The sequence below is a fragment of the Ursus maritimus genome, unplaced genomic scaffold (assembly GCF_017311325.1).
Source record: "Ursus maritimus isolate PB19 unplaced genomic scaffold, ASM1731132v1 scaffold_23, whole genome shotgun sequence".
Classification (NCBI taxonomy): Eukaryota; Metazoa; Chordata; class Mammalia; order Carnivora; family Ursidae; genus Ursus; species Ursus maritimus.
In genome coordinates, this window is record NW_024424786.1 from 42,993,296 (window position 1) to 43,009,650 (window position 16,355).

General features: G+C 51.1%; 1 protein-coding gene across 1 annotated transcript; it reads right to left on the reverse strand.

Moving 5' to 3' along the window:
- Nucleotides 1-2,190: 2,190 nt before the first annotated feature.
- On the reverse strand, nt 2,191-2,853 carry LOC121104739 (mas-related G-protein coupled receptor member D-like). The gene has a single exon (XM_040638786.1). The coding sequence runs from the start codon at nt 2,851-2,853 to the stop codon at nt 2,191-2,193; it is 663 nt and encodes a 220-aa protein (XP_040494720.1).
- Nucleotides 2,854-16,355: the final 13,502 nt, after the last annotated feature.

Genomic DNA, 16,355 nt, shown 5'->3' on the forward strand with positions numbered 1-16,355 from the left:
ACAGACCAATGAAGTGTGAGTTCAACAGGTATTCCTCATACAGCAGACTGCAGAAGACATTGTGAATTTCATCTTTTTGTTCGTTTGTTTCCTAAGTCAGTCCTTTCAATAGCCCCAGGCTACCAAAAGGAAAAAAAAAAATTTCCACAGTGGCATGAGTCCCTGAATTTCAGTCCTACTCTCAAAACAAGAGATTAGAGATTTGATTGTCATTCTGTTGTCGTGAGGCACCCTGGGCTGTCGGGGAGCAGCCCCTGCCCTGTGGTCCTGGGGCTCCTCCAGTCCTCGTGGATGTCTATGGCACTAGCCCTGTGGTCACCCCGGGTCCTGCTGACCGTCCTGAGTTGGGAACCCTCTGTCCTCCATCCAAGGACAGATTCCTGGGGGACTCAAAGCTTATCACAAGAGGGGATGCTCCTTAAGGATCAGAACACAAAATCATAAACACAAAGTTAGATGCACTGATGAATATTCATTTGAACGGGACAAGAAATCGCAGCAAATTGTAGATTTTTAGAAGAGACAAATGCCACAATTAATGCAAAATACAGGAAAACATCTGCAATATTTTTTCTACCATTCTGGCTGCTCGCTCTTTGATACCATTTTCATATGTCAAGAGTTTTAATATTTACCATAAAGAGAACTGAGAAATAATGCCATCTTTTTAGCAAGATTGATCACAAATTGTATTAATAGTTCAAAGTATTTCTTAGCTTCATATCCCATTTTTTAAAATTTTTATTTATTTAGAGAGAGAAAAAGAGAGCACTCACAAACAGCGGGAGGGGGCAGAGGGAAGGAAAAGCAGACTCCCTAGGAGCAGGGCTTGATCCCAGAACCCTGGGATCGGACCTGAGCTGAAGGCAGCAGCTTAACCGACTGACCCACCGGGCCTCCTGTCCAGTTTTCTTGTATAGCGATTAATCTGAAACCTAGTCATTGATGATGGTCTTAACTTTTTGTTGTCACTACCTTGCCGCCGTGTGACTTAGATTTTAACTCCTTCCGTGATGTCAAATGGGCAACGAAATGTGAATATTTCCCAGTGTGTTACGGATGTGTCCCTCTTCATTAACGGTATCAGAAATCCAGCAGGCTCTTGATTTCTTCTGTTTGTTGCACGATGATCTCTTCCTCTTGATGAATTACTTCTGGTTAAATTCAGTCTCATTTTCAAACCAATGGTCCTGCTCTCTGGACCCAGGAGACTGTGGGAAGAAAAGAGAGGTGAGGGGAGAAGGCTGCTGACGTATGTCCCAATTTTCCCTCGTTGGGCATGCCGGCGGAGAAGTGTTTCCAGCAAGTCGAGGAAGGGCAATCCATCTGGGTACAGACCTTTGCCTAGCCACACGGGTCTCTGGACAAAGCTGCTCCAGGCTCCTGCCTCCTGGGCCCATCAAGGTCCGTTGTGCATCTCCGTAGGCCAGGAGGGGTCTCCTGGTTCCAGGGGCCTCCCAGGAGAAGGAACAGACCCGCCATGGTTGCCGGGTGTGGTGGTGCACGGCGACCAAGGGTATGGGCCAGGGGTCAAGTGTTGTCCTGGGCCTGTGGGAGGACGAGGGATGTCTTGGCTGAGGCCATACAGCCAGTGAGAGTTTGGTCAGTGATGGACAAGTTGGCTGGAGGACGCAGTCACGAGGGGGTCAGCAGGACACCTGCTGAAGGCAACCAGGGCCCGGCGGTCAGCTGATGGCACGCGGCCAAGACCAGCATCAGCCACAAGGTCACAGGAACCACCTGCCTTCTCACAAGATGTCCCTGGGAGAGAAGGAGGCTGGGAGAAGGTGCTTTCCCATTCAAATGGAAGAGGCTACCCTCCTGGGACTGGGAAGAGAATCAGCTTTCCACAGGCCAAGGCCTCAAAGCCAAGGGAGCCCTCTGACACACGAGGCAAACTTATTTTGTCTTCCCAGCTGAGTCCCATTGAGAACCAGGAACACATGGACCTGGGGGCTTTGCATAGAGAAAGGGACCGACAGAGAGAGGTGAGTCTTTGGGGCTGTTAAGCAGGCCAGACAGGCACCGGGCAGGGCGGGCTGCAGATCCGGAGGTGTCCCAGCTCTCAGGCCCCAGGTCATTGGTGCCGGTGGAGGGTGTCTCCCTCCCCTCCCTCAGGCTCCTCCCTCAGGCCCGGTGGAGCACAGCCCCAGGGGCTCCCACAGGCCCCGTGACCCTGGCTCCCCACAACTAGATGATGGGATTGGCACTACTGCTCAGAGCCGAGGAGAGGTACGCCACGTGGAGGGCTAGAATCTTCTGCCTCTTGGGCAGGTCCAGCCAGTAGAGGAAGTACCAGCTGATGCCGAGGGGCAGGGGCACAAATGAGGAACACCACGACGGAGGCCAGGAGACCACGCATAGCCTTGTGGGCGCCGCCCCACTGCCGTGAGCTCCTCCGCACACGCACGAGAGGGTCACGCTGGACAGAACCATCACTGGGGTGAAGATCCCCATAATGAGGAAGCTGAAGACGAGTCCACCATGAAACACTGACTTTCCAGCCGAGCCAGACTCGCTGCAGAAGAGTGCGGCCACCACGCTCATCAGGAGGGACAGCGCCCAGAGCAGGGCACACACCACGGCTGACAGGTACTGGGGCTGGTGACACTTGTACCAGATGGGGAAGAGTACAGACAGGCAGCGCTGCTGCTGATGGCCGTCAGCAGGCTCAGACTTCGCGGTGTAGGCGAAGAACTTCACTCTCTGCATCACCTCGTAGGCCAGCAGGGCGTTTCTAGATAGAGCGTGACGAGCGTGCAGAGGAGGAGAGGAAGTCGCTACGGCCAGGTGGAGGACGCTGCAGAAGGGGTCCTCTGCCCCCGGCAGCTCAGCAGCCAGACACCAGGCCATTGCCCATCATGCCGCACACGCAGGTGAGTGGCAAGGAGCTCAGCACCTCAGCAGCTGTGCTAGCTTGTCTATGTGAAGCTGTTTATGGCGGAAAACCGGTTCCAGCCATTACTCTCATTCATCCTGTGGAAGAGAGATGGACCAGTGTGACTTTGGGACCCACCCTGACTTTCCTGCTTTAGGGGTCTACCGGGTTTTGTTTGCAAGAAAATGACCACCAGGCTGACCAGTGCTTGCTTCCCTTGTCCCAGCCTGCTGACTCGTCCCCCACCATGACATTCCAAGTTCTAAGCGCCCTTGTCAAGTTGAGAGTTCTCTTGTGTTCTAAGTTTATTTTTTCAATATGAGGAGAGTACGATTGACTCTCATCAAAGGTTTTCTGTTCATTATTCATTGCATCAATTCCTCATACTGCTCAAATCCCTGAATTACTTTTAGGATGGCACCTGGGTGCAATAGGTTACTCCACCCTCACTTTCAGCACAGATGACCACTAGGCCATTTAAAACCAGATTAAACACGGGTGTGTGTTTCCATCTCCATCCCCATCCAGCGCCAGCTGTCTACCCTGTCTAACTAGCCCTCTCTCCAAACAGGTGGGTCTCAGAAGTTTTTTAATTTACACAAATGTTGTGATTTAGAATTTAGCTTTTTTCTTCACTCAGCGTGTGGTTTTCTTAAAGGATATTTGCAGGTGGCTGTATGGAAAAGTAGTTTGTTGGTCTATTTTACAATGTACATAAGTGGTTCTTCAGTCCCAGGATTGTAGAAATGCTGTGTCCAACATCCCTATGCCTGTTCCCTTGGACCTGCTCAGGATTTTCTGGGATGTTCCAGGAGTGGGATTGCTGGGTCTAGGACATGTGCACGCTTAGTCTATAACCCTCTCTGCTTCCCTCCTGGATGGCTGGTCAGGCCTCACTTCTGCTGTGGGACAGGAAGGGTCCGTTCCTCATTCCTCTCTGATGATTGCTGTCATGCACTCTCACGTTGGCCAACCTCATGGTTGCAGAGTGGATTTGCTGATGTTTGAACTTGCATTTCACTGATGACAGCGAGCTTTTGATCAGTTCATTTACCCCAACCCCCAGGGCTCCCTTCTTGGACCACCTGCTCACAGTGGCTGCCCCCTTTCATGTTCCTGTCTGTTCCTTCTTGGTTTGCCGGCGCCTGAATCCTTGCGGTTTTAACACTGCGGGTGTCATCTCTGCGAGCCGTAGGCGCGTCCTTTCTTGTTGTGAACTTGAGTGCACAGATATCTCAACTTGCTATAATCAACTCCCACACATTTTCACCCTGAAATGTTGTGGCTTTGGATCATTCCACATCCCTGGGTGAAAACATATCCCCTCTTATTTTCTTCTGTTACTTTTATACTTTTTCCCTTCCAGAATTTGGTCTTGAGTCCAGCTAGAACTGTTTTTATGTGAGATAAAGACAGGATACAGCTTATGTTTTCCTATATTATGAGCCTTTTCCCAAAATGTCTCCAAGAAGCCTGTCTTTTCCTGTTGACTTATCAAGTCTCAGCACTCTCAAAACCCTCTGTTCTGGTTTCTCTGTTGCTACACCTGTTTTCATGTGTGTGTGTGGAAATATTATGTGGCTTTGTGAATTGGTGTTGTGTGCTGACAGCCACTCAGTACTTGTTCTGTGCTCCTTTCATGAAGTTTCATCCTTCAGGGAGACCACTGAGCTCTGCCTGGCTTTCCTCACCTCCGTGCCCTGTCCAGAGAACTCCATGAGTGAAGCGGGTGATCACTGGGTCCCAGTCTTCTATCTCCCTTCTCTCAGAGCTCACACTCCCAGATGCCTCTTGCCCAATATCTGAACACAGTGAGTCTTCTCTTTTCTTCAGTTTTCTGTGTTGGACAGTGGGAGGCTGGTCCAGACCAGTTCCTCCCTTGTGGCTAGAGTCAGAAATGCCTCTAGTGTATTTTCCTCTTGATCATTCTGGTGTGGAGGAACACTGTTGATTCTTGTAGTTTTTCTTAATCATGAAATGTCCTGATTTATTTCACCATGCCTATTAGATTTCTCTGGACTATTTTGATTTCCTATGGTGCTCATCCTCATGCTCTTAATTTTTTTTCATGTCCTATAGCCTGGCAGAATGGGAACTCTCGCCCCGGGCAGTTGCAAGGCATCGCCCGTCACCAGCATGCTCTCCTCCACCCAGAGAGTACAATCGTGAGGCTCTCACCTGCTCTCGGCGCGGTGCTGAGTTCTTCAGGGAAGGTTGCCCAGGTTCTGGTGTGTCGTTCTGATGCCTGGAGGCAGCTCCACGTGGCCCAGGCCCTGGAGCTGCTTCTGCCCCGTCCCTGCTCCTGGCTCTGCGGGGCTGCTCTGAGTTCTCTTTGTCTGGTTTCCACCCTGGCTTCATAGGAGTCCTGTCCCTGGAATGCCCCAGGAACCTTCACTCTGCTCCCTTTGAGATGCTGGAAGGGGAGCTTGAGGCATAAGTACAGGAAGGCCACGCCCCATCCACGGGGAGGCCTGCAGACAAGCTGGCTAGGGGCTAATGGGCCTGGCTGGATGTAGCCTCTTTGGCTGCCCATTCAGGGTGGGGGATGCCTTTCAGGGAAATGAGAATAATGTTAGGGCCCTGAGGAGGTGTGGGGCTGTGCACACCTCTCCTGTGCCATCTTGGCAATGCTTCCCTTCCTGAAGGCCTTTGGGGACAGCCAAGGAGACCTCAGAACATTAGTAGACCCCATCATCTCGAAGTTAATGTTGGGCTGTGCATGGAATAGGGGCTCTTGTGGGTTTGGGAGAGGCCATTATGTCCACCTAACCCAGTGCATGGAGAGACGCTCTGGCTAATGGACCTGCCCGGGGATCTGCATGCTGAGAGGTGGAAAGGAAGGAGCACGGACTTGGAGTCGAGGACCCCATTTCAAGTCTGAGTTTTGCCGCTTATTAGCTCAGGAACTATGTGGTTTAGATGACCCTTCTGAGCATCCAAGTGTTCACTGAAATTCATGGAATCTCTTCTGGCCTCTCTCAGTAAATTGCGAATACTACCCAAGGCAAGAGACAGGGGATCATCTCGGCCCTGATTGGTGACCTTTCCCCACGTTGGGTGTACACACCTTCTTGCCTGGTAAGTGAAGAATCACCCTAAAATCGAGTCCCCTCCAGGGCAGATGGAGGCAGACCTCATACCGGTGCAGACTGGCGTGCCAGGCGCCCACCGGACTTGGTGGCTGCTCCAGGGCCTGCACACGTTGGCTGTTGGCTGGGGTCTGGCGCTGTGGTGCTAACCCTCGCTGCCACGCCCTGGAGGAGAAGGAGAGCTCGGTGTGGGAGACTTCGGGCCTCAGCTTTGCAAGGAAATGTGAGTGAGGAGAGGAGAGGCACGGATTCCGCTGCTGAAAGTGTCTCCAACGCCCTATGTCAGTAACAGGTGACTTAGCAGAGACTCCATTGTGCTCATGGATGTCCCAGGGGACACGGACCATCCCCATTTTACAGGAACAGCTCTGACTGTCCCAGGCTCTCATTCTGGGCTTGCTGAGCTGGGAGGTGGTGGACGGCTTACCTCCAGGAGGTAACAATGAGTCTGAAAAGAGCAGGGACACAGACTCGACCTCAGGCCCAGAGCCACAGACAAGCGATGCAGGAAGGCACGAGCTTCCAGAAGTAGGAATTCTCACATTCTCGTATCTTCTGTGCCTAGTACGGGGCCTGGCAGGTCCAGATGCTCACATTTCCTGACTAATCACAGTTGATTGACAGTCTCTGGATCCAGGTGCCCAGATTCAGCGTTCCCGGACCCCTTCCACACGTGGACTTCTCAGTGACACGAGCCAGCCCTGTTACAGTGTGACTTCGTGCGTGCGTGTGTGTGAGTTCGTTACGTGCGTGCTGTGTTCCTGTGTGCGAGCGTTTGTTAGTGTGCATTTGTTGGTTGGTCACGTGCGCACGTGAGATCGTGCACGTCCGTGCGTGAGTTCCTGCGTGCGCCTGCGTGGTACGTGCATGAGTTTTGCGCGTGCGCGCTTCCGTGGGGATTCCGCCACCTGCCTCCCGGAAGCCTAACCACAGGGGCGCCTGGTCCCCGGAAGAGATGAGTAGTGAACGTTGCGCGCACGCGTGTGCCTGCTGGGCCTCCGTGGGGACTCCACGAGGACCGGCCAACTCCACGAGGACCGGCCAACTCCACGAGGACCGGCCAACTCCACGAGGACCGGCCAACTCCACGAGGACCGGCCAACTCCACGAGGACCGGCCAACTCCACGAGGACCGGCCAACTCCACGAGGACCGGCCAACTCCACGAGGACCGGCCAACTCCACGAGGACCGGCCAACTCCACGAGGACCGGCCAACTCCACGAGGACCGGCCAACTCCACGAGGACCGGCCAACTCCACGAGGACCGGCCAACTCCACGAGGACCGGCCAACTCCACGAGGACCGGCCAACTCCACGAGGACCGGCCAACTCCACGAGGACCGGCCAACTCCACGAGGACCGGCCAACTCCACGAGGACCGGCCAACTCCACGAGGACCGGCCAACTCCACGAGGACCGGCCAACTCCACGAGGACCGGCCAACTCCACGAGGACCGGCCAACTCCACGAGGACCGGCCAACTCCACGAGGACCGGCCAACTCCACGAGGACCGGCCAACTCCACGAGGACCGGCCAACTCCACGAGGACCGGCCAACTCCACGAGGACCGGCCAACTCCACGAGGACCGGCCAACTCCACGAGGACCGGCCAACTCCACGAGGACCGGCCAACTCCACGAGGACCGGCCAACTCCACGAGGACCGGCCAACTCCACGAGGACCGGCCAACTCCACGAGGACCGGCCAACTCCACGAGGACCGGCCAACTCCACGAGGACCGGCCAACTCCACGAGGACCGGCCAAACTAGGAAATTCTTGTGGGGGGGGGTGATGGAAATGTTCTTTAAGGGAGGAGGAAGACATTTTAGCTACTGGTTTGGTGAGGACGTGAGCATACCTACATGTGTCTCAGATTATCGACGGGTTCACTGTATTGTACTTAAATCAGACCACAATTAAGTCAATCACAAAGTTGTTTTGTTGTTGTTGTTGTGGTTGTTGTTGCTTTTACAAAATCTGCCCGAGTAGGTGAGCCTTCTTCCAAATTGCCAGGAAACTTGGTGCTGGCATTCTGACTCACTGGAGCAGAGTTTTCCATGAACTTTCATTCTGTGAACTGTGCCCTGTTGTTGTCTGCAGCCCCCACTGGCTTCAGATACAGGATTTCCGTGCTCAGATTCGGAATTGCCCCGATTCGGTGGTGGGTGGTGGGGGGTTATTTCTGTGATGATTTTTCATAGCTCCCTGGTCTTTTCACCGCTGTTTTTAAGGACACATTTCCTTGGTCTGGGCTGGGCTTCTTCCCGTCTTGGGAGAGGCTGGAGCATAAATGGACCGATTTCTTCATCCCACCTTCTAGATGGATCCTGTGACTCCTGGGAAAGATGGAGCATCTTCGTGAAGGATTCTAGACTGAAAAGCGAATGTGCAAAAGGTTCTCAGGTTTCAGATTTCTGGCCCCAAGTAGAAAACTCAATTATCTCACAACCACAGCTGACAGGGGATTGGAGAAAGCGAGGCCGATGCCAGAGAGGCATTCCGATCGGTTTTACTAAGACAGGACATGAAGACAGGAAGAGACATGATAGCAAAATTCTCACCAAAATACTAGCCGATAGGATCCAATAGTTTTTATATTTTTAAAGATTTTTATTTATTTATTCGACAGAGATAGGTACAGCCAGAGTAGAGAGGAACACAAGCAGGGGGAGTGGGAGAGGGAGAAGCAGGCTCATAGTGGAGGAGTCCTGACGTGGCTCGATCCGTAACGCCTGGGGATCGACGCCCTGAGCCAGCCGAGTGAGGCAGCCCACCCCAGCGCACGGGCGCCCTCTCTCTGAACTTTAAACCTAATTCAATCTGCCATTTTAAATTTTGTAGAATTCAGTTCTTCTCTTAAAGATCAGTTTGCTGAGGTTTGCTTTTTGGAGTACCCATTTTTTTTTTTTTAATCATCTCTATTGTTTCTTGCTTCCATGTTCTCTTAGGTGGTGCTTTTACTTCTTCCACTTTCTTTGGATTTACCTTGTGATTGTTTTTTCAAGCTTCTTGTGTTGAACGCTTAGGCAACTGTCAGAGCGTTCTTTCTAACCGGTATTTGGGGCTGCAGATGTGCTCCTAAGTATTTCTTTAGATGTTTCATGACCTTTGGTTGTAGTGTCTTCATTGCTGTTCATGGCTAAATCTTTTAAAATCGAAAACCACTCAAAATATTTAAAATTTAAATTTCAATAAATTAGAATAACATTTCATAACACACAGATATTTTTATCTGCCACAAATAAGTTTTGTCATTTTCTCTTCCGCTTTTTGAATCTTTGTTAAGTGGGTACAAATCCAAGAGGATCATGGTGTCCCCATCAACTGTCCCTTTTATGTTGTGGCCCTCTTCATTTTTATTTTATTTTTTAATCTTTATTTATTTGAGTGAGTGAGAGAGAGAGAGAGAGAGCACAAGCTGCTGGGGGGAGAGGCAAACAGAGGGAGATGCAGACTCCCCACAGCGCCAGGCCCAATCCGGGGCTGGATCCCAGGGCCCTGGGATCATGACCTGAGCCAAAGGCAGACACTTAACTGACTGAGCCACCCAGGACCCCGGCCTCTTCACTTGCAGCACTTAGATTTGTCAGCAGGCGTGTGGTCCAGGTGCCAGGACCAGATTTCACTGGGGCGGGAGCAGGTGTGTGATGGGGCTCGTGGCTTGGAGAGTTGGCATCACGCAGGTATTTGTAAATTCGGCTCTACCTGTGGTAGCTGCAAATCTGGGCTACGCAGTGAAGTTGATGCCGACTCTGCTCACACCCTCCCAGAGTCTCAGACGGGGAGCTCCTGTGGCATTCTGTGCAGGAAGCTGCTTCTCTAAGCGGCGGGGACCTCCTGGGCTCTGGGCTCGGGAGCTCCCTCTGCTCACGCTCCAACTCCAAAGGTACTTCCTAGCCCCACAGCCCTTCCATACTAGCCCCACCTAAGACCCTGGCCCCTGGGGCCTGTGCCCACCTATCTGGACGTTCTCTGGGCCATCGGCGGTCTCTGATGCCAGGTTCATTTGCAGCACCGGAGATTTCCCTCCCCACCTCTCCTGGGCGGGTGGGGGGATTATGTTCATGCCGCATTTCGTCCACAGTGGGACTGTGGTACCGTGACCCACACAGCCTCCATAGGTACCCTGCGCTCTCCAAGTCAGGGTCCCTCCTGGGATCCCAGAGGTTGAGTACTATTTCTCACTTATGCTATGTGCCAGACCATGCATAGTGCTGTATGTATGTAGCACACGGGCAGAGAGCAGCATTGTGTGCAGTACAAAATACACACCCACGCGTGTGCGGAGTGCACGTGCACATAGCACAGACACATACAGAAACACAGTACATGTGCTCACCCGCCAGCACGTGCATATAGACCACCGAATGTGTGTACATCACTGGCCAGGACAAACAGCCGATCCTCACAGAACTCACAGTCCAGCCTGGAATACACAGTAGACACAATTATCCCCTACCCCAGGTTGTGTAACAAGGTGGGAACCAAGACGGTGGGTTGGAGTATTGATCGGAGGCTGGCTGGGAGAGGCCAGGTGGGACGTCCCCTGCGAGGGGGTGGACCCTGCCCTGGCCCCTCCCCAGCCAGGAACCCTGACACACCGCCCTCCTCAGTCACTAGTGATTGGTCCCTGCCTGGTGCTGGGCTCATCGAGCGGAGTCCAGGCAGCCCATGCTATGTAAGGTGTGTGGCTCCCAGGGAGGGAGGACTCAGATGCACCTGTTGTGTGGGCGGGCGGGATGCAGCAAGGCCGCCCTGCAGGCCCGACTGGGCCCCCAGTCCAGTGCCCCACCCACCTCCGAGTGCATGTAGAGTCCCCCACCCCAGTCCATCCTGCTCGTCGGGATCCAGGGGCCTTCAGTGCACCTGTGCTCTTCCCAGCAGTCACTAGATACCCGCTGAGGGGCGGAGGGCCGACCAGGCCAGTGCTATTCTGGGTCCTGGGCTACCAGACCCTCGGGGTGCTGCTCTCAGGAGACAGTGCACAAGCACGAATATGCAGCTTCAGGTGTGGTAACTCGCAGAGGTGCTGATAGCTGCTGGGATAGGAGCTTTAGTAGCCAATGCTCACAGCTGGCAGAGCCGGCGGGAGGGACAGAGCGCCCGGGTAGGAGGGGCGTGTTGTAGGTGCGGTGGCTCCCTAGACGCCTTCAAAGGGGTGGATCTCAGCAGTAGAGACCCCAAATGGGTTGAGGAGGCAGCTGTGGAAATAGGGAGAGTGGGTGACCTTTGAAGGAGTGTTGTAATGGGCAGGTTGGTGGGAAGGTAGAGAAAATGGGACCGGGAGGCTGAGGACATGAGGCACTCCAGCGAGAGGAAACCTGAGGGCACAGGTGAGGCCTCGGCTAAGGGCCTCCTGGGGTCAGAGGCAGGAGGGTGGCAGGCGGCTGGGGCTGGGCATCGGGAGAGAAGCTAAGTGGGAACACCGAGATGCGTAGCCCAGGTGGGAAGGTTTCTTCTTTCTGGTGAAAGAAGAAGTGGGTGAGATATTGGGATTGAGGAAACAGAGGAGGGATTTGGGGGGTGGAGGGGGGACCTCCTCCTGACAGCTGTGGATGCAATTGTGTCCCCCTGAAAAGATCTGGTGAAGCCCCAAGCAGTAGTGTGATGCTAAGAGATGGGTCTGTAGGAGGTAATTAAGGTGACGTGAGTTCAGGAGGGTGGGGCTTCATCTGGTAAGATTAGTGTCCTTCTGAGAACACATACTTGGAGCCCCCTCCTCCACAGCTGCCTTCCCTCTTCTGGGCTCGCCCCCGAGCTCCAAGCTCCGTTGGTGTGTCGCTGGGCCTGTGAGCCCCTCGGGCAGACCTGCCTCCGACTTGAGGCCCTCCATGCCCTCCCTGCCCTCCCAGCCTCTGGCCCATGCCTGCTTGCGGCCACGGCTCAGTGCTGACTCGAGGATGGTGATGGTTCAGAACAAAGTATCTGCTGAGTTAGCTTTAGTATTCCTGTCCTCTGAAGCCTTGTTTGAATTTTTGTCTACCCCACTGAAGACTTAGGGAAATGAGTCATTTCATACTAAATATGCCCATTTCTCCTTGTACTTTAAACATTAAAAAGTCACCTCCTGAGATAGTAAAACGGTGTTACTTTGAAAGACCTGAGGGGCAAGAGGACGTGGAGTTTTGCTGTGCCCTCCCCTGTGTCTCACTGTTCACGGTGGGATTACCCTTGAAGGGTTTTTCTGTGCATTTCCATATAATGCTTTTACAGAAATGAAAACCTATAGGCTTTTCCCACAGCAACTGTATGTCTTCTTCCATTGTGCTCACCTGACACCTACAGGGCCCCTGTGTCCTGGCCCTGGCTGTCACCACTGATGGGGGCTCCTCTGTGGACGGCCCCCGGGGCTGATATGAACCCCTTTAAATATGCTTGTGAGCTAGGTTTCAGTAGTCTTTTCTATTTGGAAGATGCCAGCTCATGAGTCGAGCACTGCCCCGGCCATCCAGCTGCGCCTGGCAAGAGAGGGACTCTCGCGGGCAGTTGCAGGCATTGTCCGTCACCACATGCTCTCCTCCACCCAGAGTGCAATCATGAGGCTCTCACCTGCTCTCGGCATGGTGCTGAGTTCTTCAGGAAAGAGTGCCAAGGTTCTGGTGTGTGAGTTCTGATGCCCAGAGGCAGCTCCACGTGGCCCAGGCCTGGGCTGCTCCTGCTCCGTCCCTGCTCCCGGCTGTCTAGGGCTGCTCATGAGCTTTCCTTGGCTGGTCCTCACCCAGATCTCATAGGTCCTGTCCTAGGATGCCCCAAGCACCTTCACTCTGCCCCGAGATGCTGGAAGGGTGTGAGGATCAGGAAAGGCCCACGCCCCATCCACGGGGAGGCCTGCAGACAAGCTGCTAGGGGCTAATGGGCCTGGCTGGATGTAGCCTCTTTGGCTGCCATTCAGGGTGGGGATGCCTTTCAGGAAGGAAATAAGGCTGGGGCCCTTGAGGAAGTGTGGGGCTTTCACCCTCTCCTGTGCCATCCTGGCAATCCTCCCTTCCTGAAAGGCCTTTGGGGACAGCCAAAGGAGACCTCCAGAGCATTGCAGGCCCCATCATCTTGGAGTTAATGTTGGGCTGTGCAATATGAGGCTCTTGTGAGTGGAGAGGGGCCATTATATCCACCCAACCCTGTGCATGGAGAGGCGGCTCTGGCTATGGACCTGCCCGGGATCTGCATGCTGAGAGGTGGAAAGGAAGGAGACGGACTTGGAGTCGAGGACCCCATTTCAAGTCTGAGTTTTGCCGCTTATTAGCTCAGGAACTATGTGGTTTAGATGACCCTTCTGAGCATCAAGGTGTTCACTGAAATTCATGGAATCTCTTCTGGCCTCTCTCAGTAAATTCGAATACTACCCAAGGCAAGAGACAGGGATCATCTGCCCTGATTGGTGACCCCTCCACCCACGCTTGGGTGTACACACCTTCTTGCCTGGTAAGTGAAGAATCACCCTAAAATCGAGTCCTCCAGGCAGATGGAGCGCAGACCTCATACCGGTGCAGGACTGGGTGCCAGGCGCCCACCGGACAGTGGCTGCTCACACATTTTCACCCTGAAATGTTGTGGCTTTCGGATCATTTCATGTCCCTGCACGAAAAAGATATCCCCTGTTATTTTCTTCTATTACTTTTATACTTTTTCCCTTCCAGAATTTGGTCTTCAGTCCAGCTGGAACTATTTTTATGTGAGATAAAGACAGGAGACAGCTCGAGTTTTCCAACAATAATGAGCCAGTTTTCCCCATACTGTCTCGCAGTCAGTCTTCCCTGTTGACTTATCAAGTTCCCGTTTACATATGGGACTCTTAAAACCCTCTGTTCTGGTTTCTCTGTTGCTACACACTGTTTTCATGTGCGTGTGTATTTAAAATATGTATGTGGTTTTGTGTGAATCTGGTTGTTGTGTGGCTGACAGCCACTCAGTACTTGTTCTGTGCTCCTTTCATGAAGTTTCATCCTTCAGCGAGACCACCGAGCTCTGCCTGGCTTTCCCCACTTCCGTGGCACTGTCCAGAGAGCACTTCCAGGTGGAAAGTCGGGGTGATCACTGGGTTCACCTCGTCTATCTCCCTTCTCTTAGAGCTCACACTCCTGGATGCCTCTTGCCCAATATCTGAACACAGTTGAGTCTTCTCTTTTTTTCAGTTTTCTGGTTGTTGACAGTGTGAGTGCTGGTCCAGTACCAGTACCTCCCTTGTGGCTAGAGACAGAAATGCCTCTAGTGTATTTTCCTCTTGATCATTGCTGGTGTGGAGGAACACTGTTGATTCTTGTAGTTTCTCTTAATCATGAAAATGTCCTGATTTATTTCACCATGCCTATTAGTTTCTCTGGACTATTTTGATTTCCTATGGTGCTATCCTCATGCCTCTAATTTCTTTTTCATGTCCTATAGCACAGCCCAGCACATCTAGTAGTCTGCTGAACAGTGGTTGGAATCAGGCATGATTATCTTCTCCCTAATGTTAAAGTTTCTCTATTGGATGTGATGGTTACCCTGCGTTCATGGTATTATGTTTTATTAAGGTGGAAAGTTCCCTTTCTGGTTGTCTGAGAGTTTTTATCATAAATGATGGAATTTATAAAAAATTTTTTTCTGTATCTACTTAATCAGTTTCTTTTTTCTCTTTCTTTGTCTATTTATGTGGTGCATATACTGGTAAGTTTTCTGGGTTTTATTCATCCTTATATTTTTGGAATAGACCATTTCTAGTTTGCTGTGGTCAACCCCCCTACCCCCACGCAGTGTCCTGATATTACTTAGAAAATTTTGACCCATGTTCATAAGTGAAATTAGCCCATACTATTCCCCTCTGGTACTATTGTTGTTTGTGTTTTATTTCAAAGCTGTAAGATTACACTGGTTTCATAAAATGACTTGGAGAGATTGCATTTTTTCTCTACCCTCTGGAACAATTTGTAAAATGTGAGGATTATCTTTCTTTGAAGATTTGGCAGAAGGTAAAACCATCTCGTCTGGTAATTTTTATGTGAGCGTTAGTGGACATGCATGGCTTTGTAAAAAGAGAGTTACAACTGCAATTTATTTAATGTTTGAGGTTTATTCAGATTTTGAATCTCTTCTTGAGTTATAGTAAGGGATATTATTTTTCTGGAATATTATTCATGCTTTCTGGTTTCACCTTTATTGGTATAATACTCAAAATACTCTACACAGTATTCTCTTATAATTTTAAAGCCCTAATTCAGTCTGCCGTTTTAAATTTGTGCATTCCGGGATGCCTGGTTGGCTTAATAGGTTAAGCCCTTGCCTTTGACTGAGGTCATGATCCCACATTGGGCTTGAGTCCCATTGGATTCGTTGCTCACAGGGGAGTCTGCTTCTCTCTCTCTCCCTATGCCTGCCTCTCCCCTACTTGTGTGCTTTTCTCTCTCTCTGAGAACTAACTAACTAAATAAATAATCTTGAAAAAAATAAATATGTGCATTCACTTCTTTTCAAAAAATCAGTTTGCTAGAGGTTTGCTTTTTCGAGTAGTTTTTTTTTAAACCATCCCTGTTGTTTCTTTTGATCCAATGTCATTGATTATTGCTTTTACTTCATCTCTGCTTTGTTTGAATTTACCTTGTCTTTTTTTTTTTTTCTTTTCTAACGTTTTTATCATGTTATGTTTAGTATCACCATACAATGACATCATTGTTCGATGTCGTGTTCCATGATTCATTGCCTTGCGTAGACTACCCAGTGCCCATGCAATATGTTGCCCTCCTACCTCACACTACCCATCACACCTGGCCCACCCTGCTCCCCTCTGAAACCAGTCAGTATGTTTCCCAGAGTCCATAGTCCCTCGTGGCTCATCCCCTTCTTATTTACTCCCCCTTCTTCTTCCCTTCCTTTTCCTACTGATCTTCCTGCTACTCCTATGTATTCCCTCTGAGTGAAACCATATTGATCATTGTCTCTCTCTGCTTGACTTATTTCACTTGGCATAATCTCCTCCAGTGGTCGTCCATGTTGCTGCAAATGTTGTGTAATCGTTCTTTCCTGATGGCTGTAATGAATTCCACTGTGTGACCACATTTTCTTTATCCATTATTGATGAGAGGGCATCTTGGCCACTTCCACAGTTAACCTATTGTGGATATTGCTGCTATAGAACATTGGGTGCATATGGCCCTTCTCTTCACTACGTCTGTATCTTTGAATTTACCTTGTGGCCGGTTTTTCAGCTTGTGTTAGGCAAGCTAGGCAGCTGTCAAAGGTTCTTTTTCTACACCCGGTTTTGCAGGTTGCTCAGTGTCTCCTAAGTATTTCCTTTAGATGTTTTCATGACCTTTTGTTTGTAGTGTCTTATTGCTGTTCATGGCTAAATATTTTAAAACCGAAACCACTCAAAATATTTAAGATTTAAATTTCAATGTGTGAATGTGCTT

Coding starts and splice junctions, on each gene's coding strand:
- LOC121104739 (XM_040638786.1), bottom strand. CDS start 2,853: ATGGCCTGGTGTCTGGCTGCTGAGCTGCCGGGGGCAGAGGACCCCTTC.